General features: G+C 43.1%; 1 protein-coding gene across 1 annotated transcript in view; it reads left to right on the forward strand.

Moving 5' to 3' along the window:
• NRP1 (neuropilin 1) overlaps window positions 1-14990 on the forward strand; it is a 144116-nt gene that overhangs the window by 117490 nt on the left and 11636 nt on the right. The window contains 3 exon segments of the mRNA XM_039522272.1: window positions 804-948; window positions 5870-5974; window positions 9036-9095. Coding sequence (XP_039378206.1) covers window positions 804-948; window positions 5870-5974; window positions 9036-9095 — 310 coding nt within the window.

Consider the following 14990-nt stretch of genomic DNA (forward strand, 5'->3'; position numbering starts at 1 on the left):
AGCACAATGGGGCCTTGATCATAATTGGTGCCTTCTGGTATTGATGAAATACAAATAATAAATAGTAATAACTTGATCTATATACAGAACTTCCATTTCACTGACATCAGCAGGAGTCACAAGCAGTTGAAAACTGCAGTATAGCTAAGGGATATAAGGGACAATGCTGCTGAGAGATGAGATTTTTGTCCCAAAGGCATGTCCATCAACCTGCTTTGCCCTCTTAAATTCTGTGGGGTACTTTTTGCAGCTGTCAGTAGGTAGTTTTCTTTGTTCTTATTCAAGACCAGTTTCACTGGAAGAACTCTTGCAGCTACTGCTCCTGGAGTTTAATTTACACCTTTTTGAAATAACTATAACTTATGAAACTTTGACTCTGTCACTGGGGGAAATCAGATTAAAGTTTTCTCTTGAATAGTTGGGTTATTATTATAACTACTTAAAAGGTGACAGGATCTTTTCCTCAGTCATTTTCCCCCCATGAAGTGCTGAAAATGTCACCCAGTAAAACCCCAGATCAGAGTGTCATTTAAAAACATGTCTCATTAGACACTCAGCTCCTGTTATGACCCTGATAGATTGGTTGCTACTGAGTTTATGAAAAATGAAATGTGTCACTTTTCAGAGAAGCTTTAACTACATGTTCCTTCCTCATTTAAGAAAGGAATGTCAGGCACTTATTAAATTGGTAGGATTTGGCCTACTTCTCATCCAATTCAAATGCTAGAGACATAAAGAAAAAAATACAATTGTTGAAAGCAATCTTTTTTTTTTTAACAAGCAGCATTTGTCATGCCTTGCAGACTTTTGAAGGCAACACCAACTATGATACGCCTGAGCTACGGACTTTTGAACCCATAACAACCAGATTAATCCGCATCTACCCTGAGAGAGCCACACATGGAGGACTGGGGCTGAGAATGGAACTACTGGGCTGTGAATTTGAAGGTAATTGCTCTGACAGAGATGAATGAATTGTATTAATTATTTTCATAGAGATACACTCTGGGTTGGACTACTGCTGAGCACAGCTGAGCACTCCCATAGGAGTATCACATGGGACTCTTGCTGTAGTAACTGCCATCAGTGCTGCTTCTTGGCCCGGTCAGCACCCTCACTGAGGACATATGAATATGTCTGCGGCACTAAGTTATATATTATTCTTTCCACAATACCTTTTGTGAATCCTTGTGATGGTCTCACTGCACAGGGTCTTCTGCTCCTTTAAGCAATCTCAGGATTACTTGTATATTACACAAGAGGGGTGTGCAGCACTTTTTAGAGAGACCAAAGATGTGTCCCTACCCCCAAGTGGTTTGCAATTGAGGTTAGTTCTATGATATGACACAGGAAGAGAAGGCTTCTAAGAATGGGGAGGCAGATTTACACAAAATAAGATGATGAGGACACTTTCTGCAAGGTAGGCATCGTGTTACCCACTGTGATAGCTTTGATAGATTGGTTGAGTGGTTGTCATTGTTTTTTGTTTGTTTGGGCTTTTTGCTAATCAAGGCCTCAGTTCTGATCAGGCACCTAAAAGACAGATGGCCAGGCCAAGCAAAGTCGAGGAATCAATCCTGCAACACTGCCCTGCAGTATCACAGTGGCTTTATTTCTGTTATACCAAAAAAGTGATGTGCATTTGGTCTTCTTATCTGATGGATGATAGTGCAGTAGGGTGGCCATTACAAACCATAAAGCTGCTGATCTTCTACATTATTCTTATTTATATTTATGAAGCACCACTATTCAAGTCTATTGAGGTTCTTATACTAGTCCTATTACAGTGGTATCTGAGCACCTTCCAAAGATAAATTAAAGCAACTAGTATATGACGTGGTTCCTTCTCTATTCCATTCCCCAAAGGAAAGTGTGGGAGGTGTGATTATTAAAGCCGATGAGCTATATGCTGTTATTTGTGAAAGCCGGGTTGAAGAAGTGTGATTCACACTTGGCCTGCAAAGTGATGAGGTTGGAGGGAGTTCTGTTTCTGGGGCCATTCTCAATTCCTGTGGGAGTTCTCAGTTCCTGCAGGTCATCGCCCTTGCTTTTGATCAAAGAAAAAAGATGCAATACTTGCCCAAAAGGCCCTTACTGTCTATGTGTGCAATCATTCTCCCATTGAACTCAATGGCAGTTTTGCTAATGATGTTCATAGGAACAGAATCAAACCCTAAATCAGACACACCAGACTACATAGTACTCTACTCAGAAGGAAAGTGGGAGGGCATAAAAACTCTCCCTTCTGTGTATTCATTCAAGCACAATCACAGTCTTTATGCTCACCTGAACACAAAGGTGAGTGAGGATAGTGCCATGAGAATTCCTAGCCACTCCAAAAGTGATGAAGGGGTGGGTCCATGGCTCCACCACACTATCCTGTCCTGACAGCAGAATTGGCTAGCCAAAGAAGGGATATAAATGGTGATAGTGCCAGCAATGTCCCTCCGCCATGTACATTGGCCAAACTGTACAGTCTCTACGCAAAAGAATAAATGGACACAAATCTGACATCAGGAATAATAACATTAAAAAACCAGTAGGAGAACACTTCAAACTCTCTGGCCATTCAGTAACAGATTTAAAGGTGGCAATTTTGCAACAGAAAAGCTTCAAAAATAGACTCCAAGGAGAAACTGTTGAACTTGAATTGATATGCAAACTAGATACAATCTACTTAGGCTTAAATACAGACTGGGAATGGCTGAGCCATTACACACACTGAATCTGTTTCCCCCATGTTAAGTATCCTCACAGCTTTTTGTCAAGCTGTCTTAAATGGGCTATCTTGATTATCACTACAAAAGTTTTTTTTCTCCTGCTGACAACAGTTCATCTTAATTAATTAGCCTCTTAGAGTTGGTTGGGCAACTCCGACCTTTTCATGTTCTCTGTATGTATATATATCTCCTCACTATATGTTCCATTCTATGCATCCGATGAAGTGGGCTGTAGCCCACGAAAGCTTATGCTCAAATAAATTTGTTAGTCTCTAAGGTATCACAAGTACTCCTGTTCTTTTTTTGGTGATAGGAAAGGAGACACAGAAGAAGTCACAACAATATGAGCTGGAGAAGGATCCAATGGGGATGATTAGAAGGAAGGTTTGCATGCAAGCAGTTGCATTCAGAGAGGTTAGGATGAAATAAGAGCTGAAATACAGGCAAAAGTGGGATTATACCAGGTCCTCAAGGTCAAGATAAGATGCTTGAACTTGATGCAGAAGGCTAGAGGAAGCCAATGAAGGGATTCATAGAGAGACATATCTGACTTAAGGAATAGATGAACTGTGTATAGGGTTGCCAACCCTCCAGGATTGGCCTGCAGTCTCTCGGCATTGGCACTGATCTCCTGGTGACCACTGAAAGCAATCCGGGAGATTTTAATAGGATATTATAAGAAAATGACATTAAATCATGTTGGGGGAAAAAATCTCCCAGAATAGCTCCAGTCAGAATTGGCAACCCTAACTGTACTTCAGTTATGTAGAGACCAGTTCTTATATGTAACTAGAGCTACAGTGTGCCTTTAAGGCACAGGCCTGCACTCGGGCCCTGTGGATCCACCATGTCTCATCCAGAATGGAGCTGCTGGAGGAACCTCAATCCATCCTGGAGTTTCTGGCATACAAAGGGACTGCATAACCTGCACCTGGCAAGGCTGGCCAGCTCGGTGGGTTAATGCAGAAGAGAGAGGAGTCCAAGAGAGACACATATTATTGCATGAGCTTTGAGTACAGTGACCAGTTGTTACTGAAAATAGCAATATTCCAGAATAGATAAAAGCTTGGATCAAGCTCCCTGTGCTGATTACATTGAGCCAGCTAACTGCACCTGCCATAGCTACACACTCCTGATATAAAATCTAAATCTTATGTTTAAACAGTGTGTCTGGTGTCTGGGTTTTGTGATTTCCCAGTTGTTATCGCTGTTTGTTCGGGGGACATTGGATTTTAGCTACGTTTTCTGGCACCTTTCACAAATCACAGCTCTTAATTATAATAACAAAAGGTCAGACCTTTATTAGACAGGCAGCGGCTATCAGAATATCATCACCAGCCATAAGCAAATCATGTGGCCAGCAGGAGCTACTGACATCATTAATGTCTCATATTTGTGAATATCTTTAAAAAAATAATCCTCAGGCCTGCAAATGAAGCAATAGCAATAGCATCGATAATGATGCTTTCCTGTCACTGTTACCCTTCCTATACTCAGACAGTTCCTCTCCCACACAGGCTCTGCAGGGAGCAATTATGTGTTGGCCACCATTTTAAATATTTTAGTTATACAAATACCAGGATGATGCTTAAAACAGTAATCATAAGAGTGGTATTGGTTTAAAAATTTCAAGGATTAATATTCTATTGCATAGAGTTTAGGAAAGGAGCACTAAATCCAGATCAGCATAATCCTAAACGTCAAATTTTGTCCTGGCTGGTGCTGGAGCTAAATGGGAGCAAGGGATCCTGGCAGAGGTGAAAGTAAGCCGGTGTGATGCCCCGGTACGGCGTACCAGCAAGAGCCAGTGCACTGTACCGGGGCGGCCCAGCTTCCCCAAGTGGCAATTTAATTGTAGCCAGAGCCCCACTGCTGGAGTCCTGGGCCGTTTAAATAGCCCCCAGAGCCCTGGAGTAGCGGTGGGGCTCTGGGGGCTATTTAAACGGCCCGGGCCTCCTGCTGCCTCTACGGCCCCAGCCCTTTAAATAGCTGCTGAATCCCTGCTGCCAGAGCCCTGGGGTAGCAGCGGCGGCCAGGGGCTCCGGCAGCGGTTTAAAGGGCCCGGGGCGGTAGCAGCAGCAGCGGCCGAGCCCTGGGCCCTTTAAACTGCTGCTGGAGCCCCCAGCTGCTGCTGCTACCCCGGCAGGGGAGGGGGAGGGCACTTACCAGTACAGGGCAGGCCAGGGCAGGCTCTGAACCCCCCTATCCACCCCCCTCCCGCCCAAGGCCCTGCCACTTCCGGGGGCCAGAGCCGGCCCCAACCCAGCCCCGTACCGGTAACTCCCTATTTCTACTTTCATCCCTGGATCCTGGAGATAAATCCTATGATCAAGTCAGGGCAGGATCCTGCTGGAGAGGCCTGCTGGAAACTCATGGTGTCTCCCAGGCTAATGCAAGGATGTCCCCAGACTAGTGCATGCTCCTGACTGATGTGTATGGGCTGGCTAGCAGAGTCCTGGGCCTGCCTCCCTAATGAGAGATCATGCATGCCTGTGCCTGTGGCTGTGGTGCATGGGCCCGCTGGGCAGTGGAATCCCTCTCCTGAATGTGAAGTAAATACCCTGCTCTGTAGAAAAAAGGGCTTCCTCTGCCTCTTTCTTCCCCTTCACACAGGCTTCTGCACAGGCCCACATTCCACTGCCCCAAGGGACCTGGTATGGCCTAGAGGTAGGCCACTAGTGAAGTATGTGGTATGTAGTAAGTGAGTATGCAGTAGCCATTCTGCTCCTTTTCAGAGCATTCCCTCTCACAGGTGCACCCACAGGCATCCTGCTCTGCAGCAAAAGGATAGCTCTTGTACCAAATACAGCACCACCTCTCTTCCCCTCCCACTTGCCCTGCTCTCTACTCTACCAGATTTCACCCTTCATTAGTAGAAGCATATCACTCATCAAATTGTGAATAATACAAGATGTTACTATGATTAAACCCCCCATTCCCTCCCTGCACTTCAGATCAAACACTCTTAATGGGAGGTTAAAGGGTGCAGGGGAGGGGGGCAGTGAATAGCAAGGAAATGCAAGGTTATTCTTTCCACCTACTGCAGCACATGAAACACAGTATACTTTGTTCGTCAAAATCATGCAGCTGAGACTATGACAAGTCTCCAGAACACATTTTAATTGAGTAACCCTGGGATTTTGTTTCAGCACCTACATCAGTCCCTACCACTACAGAGGGCAATCCTGTGGATGAGTGTGATGATGACCAGGCAAACTGTCACAGCGGAACAGGTGATGACTACCAACTGACAGGTGCAGAAACCATCCTCATTCCATTGCAGCCTCATTTTAGTTCATGTTGATCACCAATTACCAGCTAAATGTCTGTCTTGATTGAATCACTCATGATGAATGGACATTGGTATGCAGTTTGTATTGTCTGCACTGTCACAACATAGGCATCTGCATTTCATATGTGACAATACTTTTGATTGTTTTCTCCACTGTGTAATTTTTGAGGCAAACAATAGTGACTAGCAGGCAGATAGGGCATTTTTGGACCAAGAATTGCATCTAATCAAATGCCCTATTTCACTTTCCCTCAGGAAAATAACCCTGCACAGACCTTTAGGAGAAGTTTTATTCTGATACCAAGGGGAGCTTGCCACCTGGGGCAGGATTCCCCACTCAGCCATTGCCCTTTCCCAGGAAGCCATTGAGTAAACAAACACAGACATTCACACATGATCTAGATCTTCTCCACCGTCCCTCCAACACAGCCATATAGGGGGTGACTGCTAACTTCTTCGGGATGCCCTAACCAGCATAGAGATAGGAAGACAAAGAATCCAAAGCAGTGCTCTGCGGTGGGCTCATACAGCCACAGACCAGGGTGTTTATGTTTCTTTTTTGCTCTTGTGCATAGAGCCCCCTTCTCTCTGCATACGTTGGGGCTGTTTAGGTATATTTCTGGGGCTTCCGTATCTCAGAGCATTATGTTTCTGGTCTATTGGAAAGGGCCCTCGGTGAGCAGAAATATACACCTACACCTACACCAACAGGGCTTATTTTCAGACAGACCGTTACACGTTATTGCACTATCACTCCCTTCCATGGTTAGCCTACAAAATCTGTATTGCTTCCTATATCCATTATATAAAATATGGCTTAAATTTGGCCCTCTGTATCTGAGAGCACTTTGGATAACCTTAGATAGTGGGTGTGGGAGGGCGCCATTGGAAGCAGTCAAGAGCGAATGCAAAAAATCTGCACTTTCAGCATCCATCTCCTTCTGAGCCTTCACTGTATTTCCTGTAAACACAAGTTGCAAACAGAGGGGTTTATTCATAGTTAAAAAAATACAGATCTTCTGAGCAGAAGTGACACTGCACAGTCCCAGTCCCTGCTTTTCAAATCACAGTATCCCAGCTGATTTTTATTCTTTTGAAATTAGCCAAAGCAGTGAATCTGAAATAAGGAAATACCATCTAACTGCTAAATAGTTCAGAAAGCTTTCAGCATCAGTAAACCTTTGGATTTCTTGCATGCATATATCTCCAGAGCTGATTCAAAGAAATCTGGGGCCTTGTGTGATCACATTTGACTGGGGCCCCTAGTTGCAAGGCTCAAGTTTAGGAGCAGATGATGAGTGGCTCAGGTGCCCAGTCTGAGGGGTGGGGAGAAGAAGGAAGGAGCACACAAAGAGCTTCCCTGTTCACTCACATTCACAGTCCCTGCTCTCCAGGGAGAAAGGAACTGCACTCCCATATGCCTCTGGGGGCAGGAGAATATGAGGCTATGGCCCCAACCATCCACACTGGCCAACTCTACAGTACACCACAGGGAGCAGTCTGAACCATCCAACACAGTGATGCAGCCTTCAGTCTTCCCTAAGTGCCAGGCCACTTGGGGAGGGAACAGAACCAGGTCTCCTGGCTCTCAGTCCAGTGCTCTATTTCCACTGCACTACACTGCCTTTTTATAGAAAGCGTGCCAATTGTGCTAGGCACCGTTCAGACACATGGTATTTTATGGAGATAGTATACATAATACAAACATGTAATGACACTAATTTAATTATTTGAGTGCTTTTTCAAACTGTATAAAATGAACATTTTATGCTGTGTAAATTGTGTGCCCCACTATGGATACTGGACAGGGGAAGAGGTGATTTTTCAGCTTCTTGTCTTCTTTTGCTAGTTTTCAATTAGCATGTGAAACGCGTACATTCTCAAATGTATAACTCTGTCAGATTCACATGCTTGATAGTTTTTACACAAATGAGAGTATCAAAATAACCTTGTCTGACAATATAACTGTCGTTACACTCTAGACCAGATTCTTCCCTGGTACACTTTGGCCCCGAATATAGAAAAATTATTTGTGTGTCTTCCTGCATCATCATCAGACTCTCCACTATATCACTCGCTCAGACAGAAAACCAATATAGCTTGGGCACTCAATTTCATTAAAACTCACCCTAGGCCTCATCTCTATTACACGTAAAACTTGCTGGTGAGGGAAGGGAGATGTGGCTGATAATCAGCAGCCTATTGCTTCATGAACAAGCGTTCCTCTTCCTTTACTTTTTGTTTCCTTTATCCATATGATGACATCAGCAGTAAAGTACTGAGTGCAGGGTGGAATCCAGGCTCCTCCCATTCCTTGCCTACCTGCCCCAGGAAGAAAACACGTGGGATAGTTTCTCCACACAAGATCCAGGCTGTCCATGTAGGGATATAAGAGAAGCTCTTCATCCATCTCTTCCCTTCCACAGGCACAAAGTCTGTGTCAGATTCTAGCCCAAATCCAGCTGAGCCTGGTGGAGTTTTGGTGTGAACTCTTCTCACAACTTAGCTGTAAGACAATGCTGGGGAAGGTTCCTGCAGTGACTGGGGATGGACTAGGTTCCCTAATGTAGATCTTTTCTATCCTTGATTTGGGAGGCAGCATAGTATGGATGAGTGAGCGCAGAGGTGAGTTTTAGGAAGTCCTGAATGCTAGTGCCCTGCTCTGCCAGTGACTTGCTGTAAGTTACTTCACTTCTCTGCCTGATTTTCACCATTCATAAAATGAGGACAATCACAGTGAATGTTGTGAGTATTAATTAGTTAGTGTTTGTAAATGGGTTCTTAGATATAAAGCTCTATATAAGTGCTGTTTATTATTTTCTATGATTCTCGTGTTGATGAAGGAAACCAGATCTCTTTCTCTCTCTCTTTCTGAGATTTATGCATGCAGATTCACATATGAATGTGCTTAGCCAGACAAACATCTCAGTAATATTTTACACGTATATTTAGAAACTTCCTAATGATTGCTGTGTCTTATTGTCCTGTTTCATGTGTCATATCATGTATAATTTATTTTTCAGGTGGTACTACAGTGCTGACTACAGAAAAGCCGACAGTAATAGACAGTACAGTACAGCCAGGTATAAAAAAGAAATTTTCTCATTAAAAATATAGTAAATTCCTTACCCAAATCTCATGCCAAAGACAAAAATAATGAATTGCAGCACTTCCTGGCTTTCTGTTCCCTAAAAGTCTCTGAAGTAAAGAAGCATCTGGTCTCTGAGCTTTGTACAGTAAATATTTAACTCCTTTCATCCACATGTATATGTAGTAGACAGCAAGATTTCCTTCTGCAATGCCTAATGGGGACAATACTAGTTATAAACTAAACGAACTTAATCACGCCACAAACTGTGTAAATGCAGCATATGTGTGACACTGTGTTTGCAAGCTCCAGGTGAAAAAACAAACAGACACAATTGGCAGATTCACTATTGACATCCCTCACAATTCTGCAAGACCAAGACAAACAAAGTTTGCCAGTTATCTCCACCACAGAGTTGGCAAGTTTACAATATTATTTTCTAGCAAGTACTTTCAAAATGGGGTTATATAAACTGCTACCATAAACTTACACTAAGAGGAAAGGAGCTGTCACTGGCAGCAAGTCATCTTTCCTTAATCAATACAATAGCTAACAGCTTTTACAATACTTCATTTGCTACTTTCCCCTGCTTCACAGCCCAGGCTTCACAGCATTTGAGTTCTGGCCATTTTTAATATCCTGTACAATTTAAAAAAAAAAAACCTCCTAAAAGTATGAGCAGCAATTTTAAATGCTCTGCCTTAATAATTGTGGGCTGGTGAGGAGGTCAATGTTTAGTTACTCCCATTTCCTTTAGTAAAACACAGCCAGGCACAGTCTCCCAAGTAATTTATTAACAGGGTGTGTAACTGTATCAGTGTTTCCTCCACAATAGGACACCATCAGGCTTTGCTTCAAGCAAAAAGAATTGTGTTAATAATTAGAATGCTTCCTTAAGGACACTGGTGACCTGATTAAGAAGCAAAATTGACTTAGTTTAGAGGTTGTTTTTGTTCTTAACTTCTGAGTTCCCATGCTGTACAGGTGAAAACTTTCCCCCGCCCCAGGATTTGTTGCCCTTGTCCTAGGCATGTATTATTCTGAGCAATGTCCTGCTTTCGAGTCAAGATGGGATCTCGACAGACAGCTCTGCCTGCCTGCTCCTGCACCACCTCAATTAGAGGGAACAATCAGCTTGCAGGTAGAGCTGGTCAGAAAAAGTTTGACGAAGCAATTATCCATCGGAAAACGCTGTTCTGTCAAAATCGAAACACTTTGTGACATCATGTCAATGCTGTCAGCATTTTGTTTTGGAGTAAAAAGGGGGAGGAGTTCCTAAAACATCCCAGTAGGACATTTTCAGAATGAAACATTTTGATTTTTCCTTTCAAAATGTTTTTTTCTTTCTAACATTCTTATTGTGTATTATATATTGTAACAAAATATTCTGACCAAACCGAAGTGATTGTTTTTTAATTTGCTTTCACTGAGAATTTTGAAATTTTTGGATTTTGTTCCATATGGGAATGAAAACAAATTTGGAAATCTCAAACTCCTCCATGAAATGGAATTTCCACTCTGCACACAGCTCCACTTGCCAATTATGCTGAGTCTTGTTGGCTTGGGTGGACTGTTCCGTAATATGATTTGAGTACTTTTGGCAAGGGCAGGGGAGAGTCTTTCAGGATTTCCTCGTCTTTCTTTACTGCCCCCTCCCCCACCAGCACCGCCTTCACTTGCCCTGTGATGAGCCAGCATTTTTCCACCTAAAGACGTTGCTCTGAGGCACCCTTCGGAGCTTGCCAATGTTATTTCCCTGCATTGTTCAGTCAGAGTCACTTGTGTCACTAGGCACCACTTCCTCCCACGGCATAAGGGATAAGCTCCGATCCCAAACTCCAATTCTTCATGTGGCAGCACATAACAAAGGCTCACAGGCAGATGGGCAGCCAGATAAAATAGTGATGGTACCTGAAAAAAAGGTTTATAAATTAAAACAAAAGTTCTAGAATCTTTGCACTGCCTCACTGCAAGACATCCTTAAAAGCTGCATAAAGGGGCAGCTGAGCATATTCCCTAACATTGGGGAAATCTCTAGTGATGTGAAGGCAGTGCAAGTGGCTCTCCACCACCCGGTCTTGTTGTCATAAGGGTCAGCCTTGGACATGGAATGGCATAAAGGGGGCAAATAAGTTTGGGAGGGATGGGGTCAGGCAGAATGCAAGATCCCTATCCAGATCCCCAGCCTCTGCAGCTACTGGTTGCAAGCAATATAATTTAAACTAGCCTTGAAGTTGGTCTAAGTTATTCCAGGGACCTCTTTAGCCCCCACTGACCCAGGATTGGGGGGGTGACTTAGAGCCATCTTTCTCCACCCCATCTCCTCAGCTGCACCAAGTGTAAATTCAGTACAGCAGACGACTGAGCCCTGAATCAGATTCAGTACTGATTCTATTTAAATCAATGAGACTTTTGCCATTGATGTCAGTGGGGCTGAGAGTTGTAAGGAAGTTAGAAAGAAGAATGGTATCAAAAATGCTTAAAGGTTTGAATTTTCTTAGGAAAGGATTTAAACTGCTTGCAAAACTGGAAAAGTGTCGAGTCACCCAGACATCTTGTAGCATTAACAGTCCTGCCTGCCAAGGAGACTACCTGACAGATGTCATTCCTCTGCCTTGTCAGACCAGTTCTTTTTAAACACCTCTCTTGCAGTGGCAAGGAACCAATTTAAAGAACGAAGTGGCATGCTCAGCTCTTGCCTATTCACACACAAACCGGTTGTGCATTTGCATTGTATGTGCTCAGTAGGTGTGCAAAGCCCTGTGTAAATCAGGACAGTTAATAAATCAAATGTTTTGTTTCATGCAACTGTAATAACTAATTTACAAAAGATACATCAGGGAAACTGAGGGGTCAAGAGATATGACAAGAACACGGTAGAGTGTGTCTGATTCTCTTTACACTAGGGCAACTTTACACCACTACAGTAGTGTAAAAGGACCTTAAAGTGTGTGAAAATATAATTTACTCCCAGTTTAAGACTGCTTTACACTGCCAGAGTGGTATATGAGAATACTGTAAATGAGAATCAGATCCAATATGTCAGCATGGACATAGTCCAATTATTTTGATAAATTTCCATTGTAATGTTCAGATACCCCTGATTCACAGCATCTCCGAAGAGTTTTCTTCATGTCCTGAATGCCCCTCTGCTCCTTCTTGCCTCCAGTTGGTGCAACTGTAGAAATATGTCAGACTGTGTCCAAAGGAAGATAAATGGACTTGAAAGAAACTCAACCAGATGGATTTTCAAATGACTAGCTTGTTCATATGCAGCATTGATGATTACAGCTGTGAGCAAGATGTAGCCTAAAAGTACAGCCATTGGCTACTTTCTGAGAGGATAAATTGATTTAATTCCATACCATATAAACCTACATTTTTAAAGAATGGGGATTTTGCCACACATAACCAATTGCTTCTAGTACAAATGACCTGATATGTATTTGTGCTATGGCCAGTTTACTCCATTGCTTTGATACAAAACAAAATGAGCGATTACTTAACTAGTCATGAGAGGATCATTGTAGTTCAGGGGGATCTTCTAGTGGCATAGAGCCAGTGTCACAATGTCTACATTTCCTTTCTCACAGCTGCCAACATAGGGTACAAGGGGGAATGGCTGTAGCTGACCTCTAGTTACTGTATCACCCCCCGGGACCTTGGACAGTGTGATTTAAAGCAGCGCTACACTTGGTGCTCCTCAGCCAAATGTCTATAGCTAAAATGTCTATTTCTCATTTTATGGGCCCTTTTAACTCCTAATCTCTTTACTGCCCATTCTTGCACTTCCCCATTAAGTTGTTTTCCAAATACACTGAAATGTCTTGCCTTTCCCTCACACTACTGTTCTGTTTTTCTGAAATATGCATTAGCACCAGGCCAATTTTTGAGAAAACAATAGAGACAGAGCAAGGAATACTTCAGATAACTGCAAGCATATACTGGCCCAAACCCTGATTGCCTAACTCACAAAGAGTCTCATTAACTTCAGTGGAACTACTCCTGTGGGTTAGGTGAGCCAGAGGTAGCCCATTGAAATCAATGGGACTGTTTGGGTAAAAGAAGCCCATTTTCACCCCCAATCATGGTATCTTCCACACCAAAGCTCAGATATATAGAAATTGCCATACTGGTTCAGACCAGGGTCCATCTAGTCTAGAGTATTCTATCTCTGACAATGGCCAACACCAGATATTTCAGAGGAAGTTGCAAGAAACTCCACAATAGGCAGATGTTGGATAATGTACCCCCCATGAAGGCCTCATCTGAATCTCTACTACACCACTACCCCGACATAACGCGACCCGATATAACACAAATTCGGATATAACGTGTAAATCAGCGCTCCAGGGGGGCGGGGCTGCGCGCTCCGGTGGATCAAAGCAAGTTCAATATAACATCGTTTCACCTATAATGCAGTAAGATTTTTTGGCTCCCGAGGACAGTGTTATATTGGGGTACAGGTGTAGTTAGAGATTGACTTAAACCCTGAAGCATGAGGTTTTGTAGCTCTTCCAGCACTCTTTTTTTGAATTAATTAATTTTCTCTAGACCATTCACGGTGTTAAATACTTTTATCATGTTCCCTGTTACTCATCTCCTTTCTAAAGTAAACAGTCCCAGTCTTTTCAGTCTCTTTGTGCTGTGTGATAGCTTCAGACCAATGTGCTGCATATATCACAATTTTCCTGTGTTGTAGTTTGTATGTTGTGAGGGATGCCACAAGCTTTGCATGATGCTACCTTCAGGGTTCAATCAAATAAATGTTGTTTAATATTTTTCTTCTACTTTTTTAAAGTCCCATTTCATGGATGTGATGTCACCACCATGTGATACGGTTGTCTTTCTCATCATCTTTAGCTGTGAAAGGATATTTTTTGCTAACTTAAAAACTGTCACATCACTACAACATGACTCTCTTCCTTCAAAAACTTCCCTTGACTTTGGAGTGTCCCCTTTTAGGCCCTAATCCCTTTAATCTTTACTCAGGATCCCGCTGTCTGTGAGAGTAATGTATGTGGGAAGGCATTTCTTACATGTTCTTTCCTCCAGGCCAGATGCTCCCCCTGCTCTGTGGAGAAACTGGGAATTCTGCTCCTTCAAGCTTTGGATCCCCTCAGTCCAAAAAGAGCCTGGGGGATCCCCCGGAATAGGGAATCCATCCAGTTGCCCCTTGCCTCTCTTCTACAACCCAGCTCCATTATTACTTCATGGATCCTTCAGGAGCTATGGTTCCAAGGGTTCCCCCAACAGAAATTGCCTTCTGTACCTCCCCTACAGGGTGGTTCACAATAAGTAGGGGAAGCTCTGTAATACTGCAGGTACTGCATTGCATTTGCATTGGCTTTCCTTGTGAGTCAGAGATAAGAATGAAAAGGAGCACAGCTCATGTCTCCGAGTTGATACTGATGGGAGCACGAGGCCCTCTGTTCTTAGTTCATACCCACACAAAACTCTAATTGAAATGAATAGATGTTTTTCCTGAATAAGGACTGACTGACAACTGAATAACGACTTCAGGATTTGGCTCTTTGAGCAGTCACATTGTTGCGAGTGGGCGATTGTTCCACTGTGAGTTTTCATTGCTTCAGCTGAGCCCCTCTTCCAAAGGGGACACAGTGTAACAGATTTTGAAACAGTTTTTGGAAACCAGAAATGCAAAGAATTCCACCCTATCTTTTGTAAAATCTATCCATTCAAATTCCAAGTTCCATTGAAAATTGCTTTGTATTAAACCTTTGGGCAGAGTTGAAGAGAAGCTGAAAACAAGATATGATCTCATCCTGACCGTAATAAACTCAACAATACCCGACTTCTCTTGTTTTACACGGAACTTGTGGGCAATGGGCCGCATTGGTCTCTTTTCAGTTTTGATTTGTCCATTTCA

Source organism: Mauremys reevesii, linkage group 2 (genome assembly GCF_016161935.1).
Source record: "Mauremys reevesii isolate NIE-2019 linkage group 2, ASM1616193v1, whole genome shotgun sequence".
Taxonomy (NCBI): domain Eukaryota; kingdom Metazoa; phylum Chordata; order Testudines; family Geoemydidae; genus Mauremys; species Mauremys reevesii.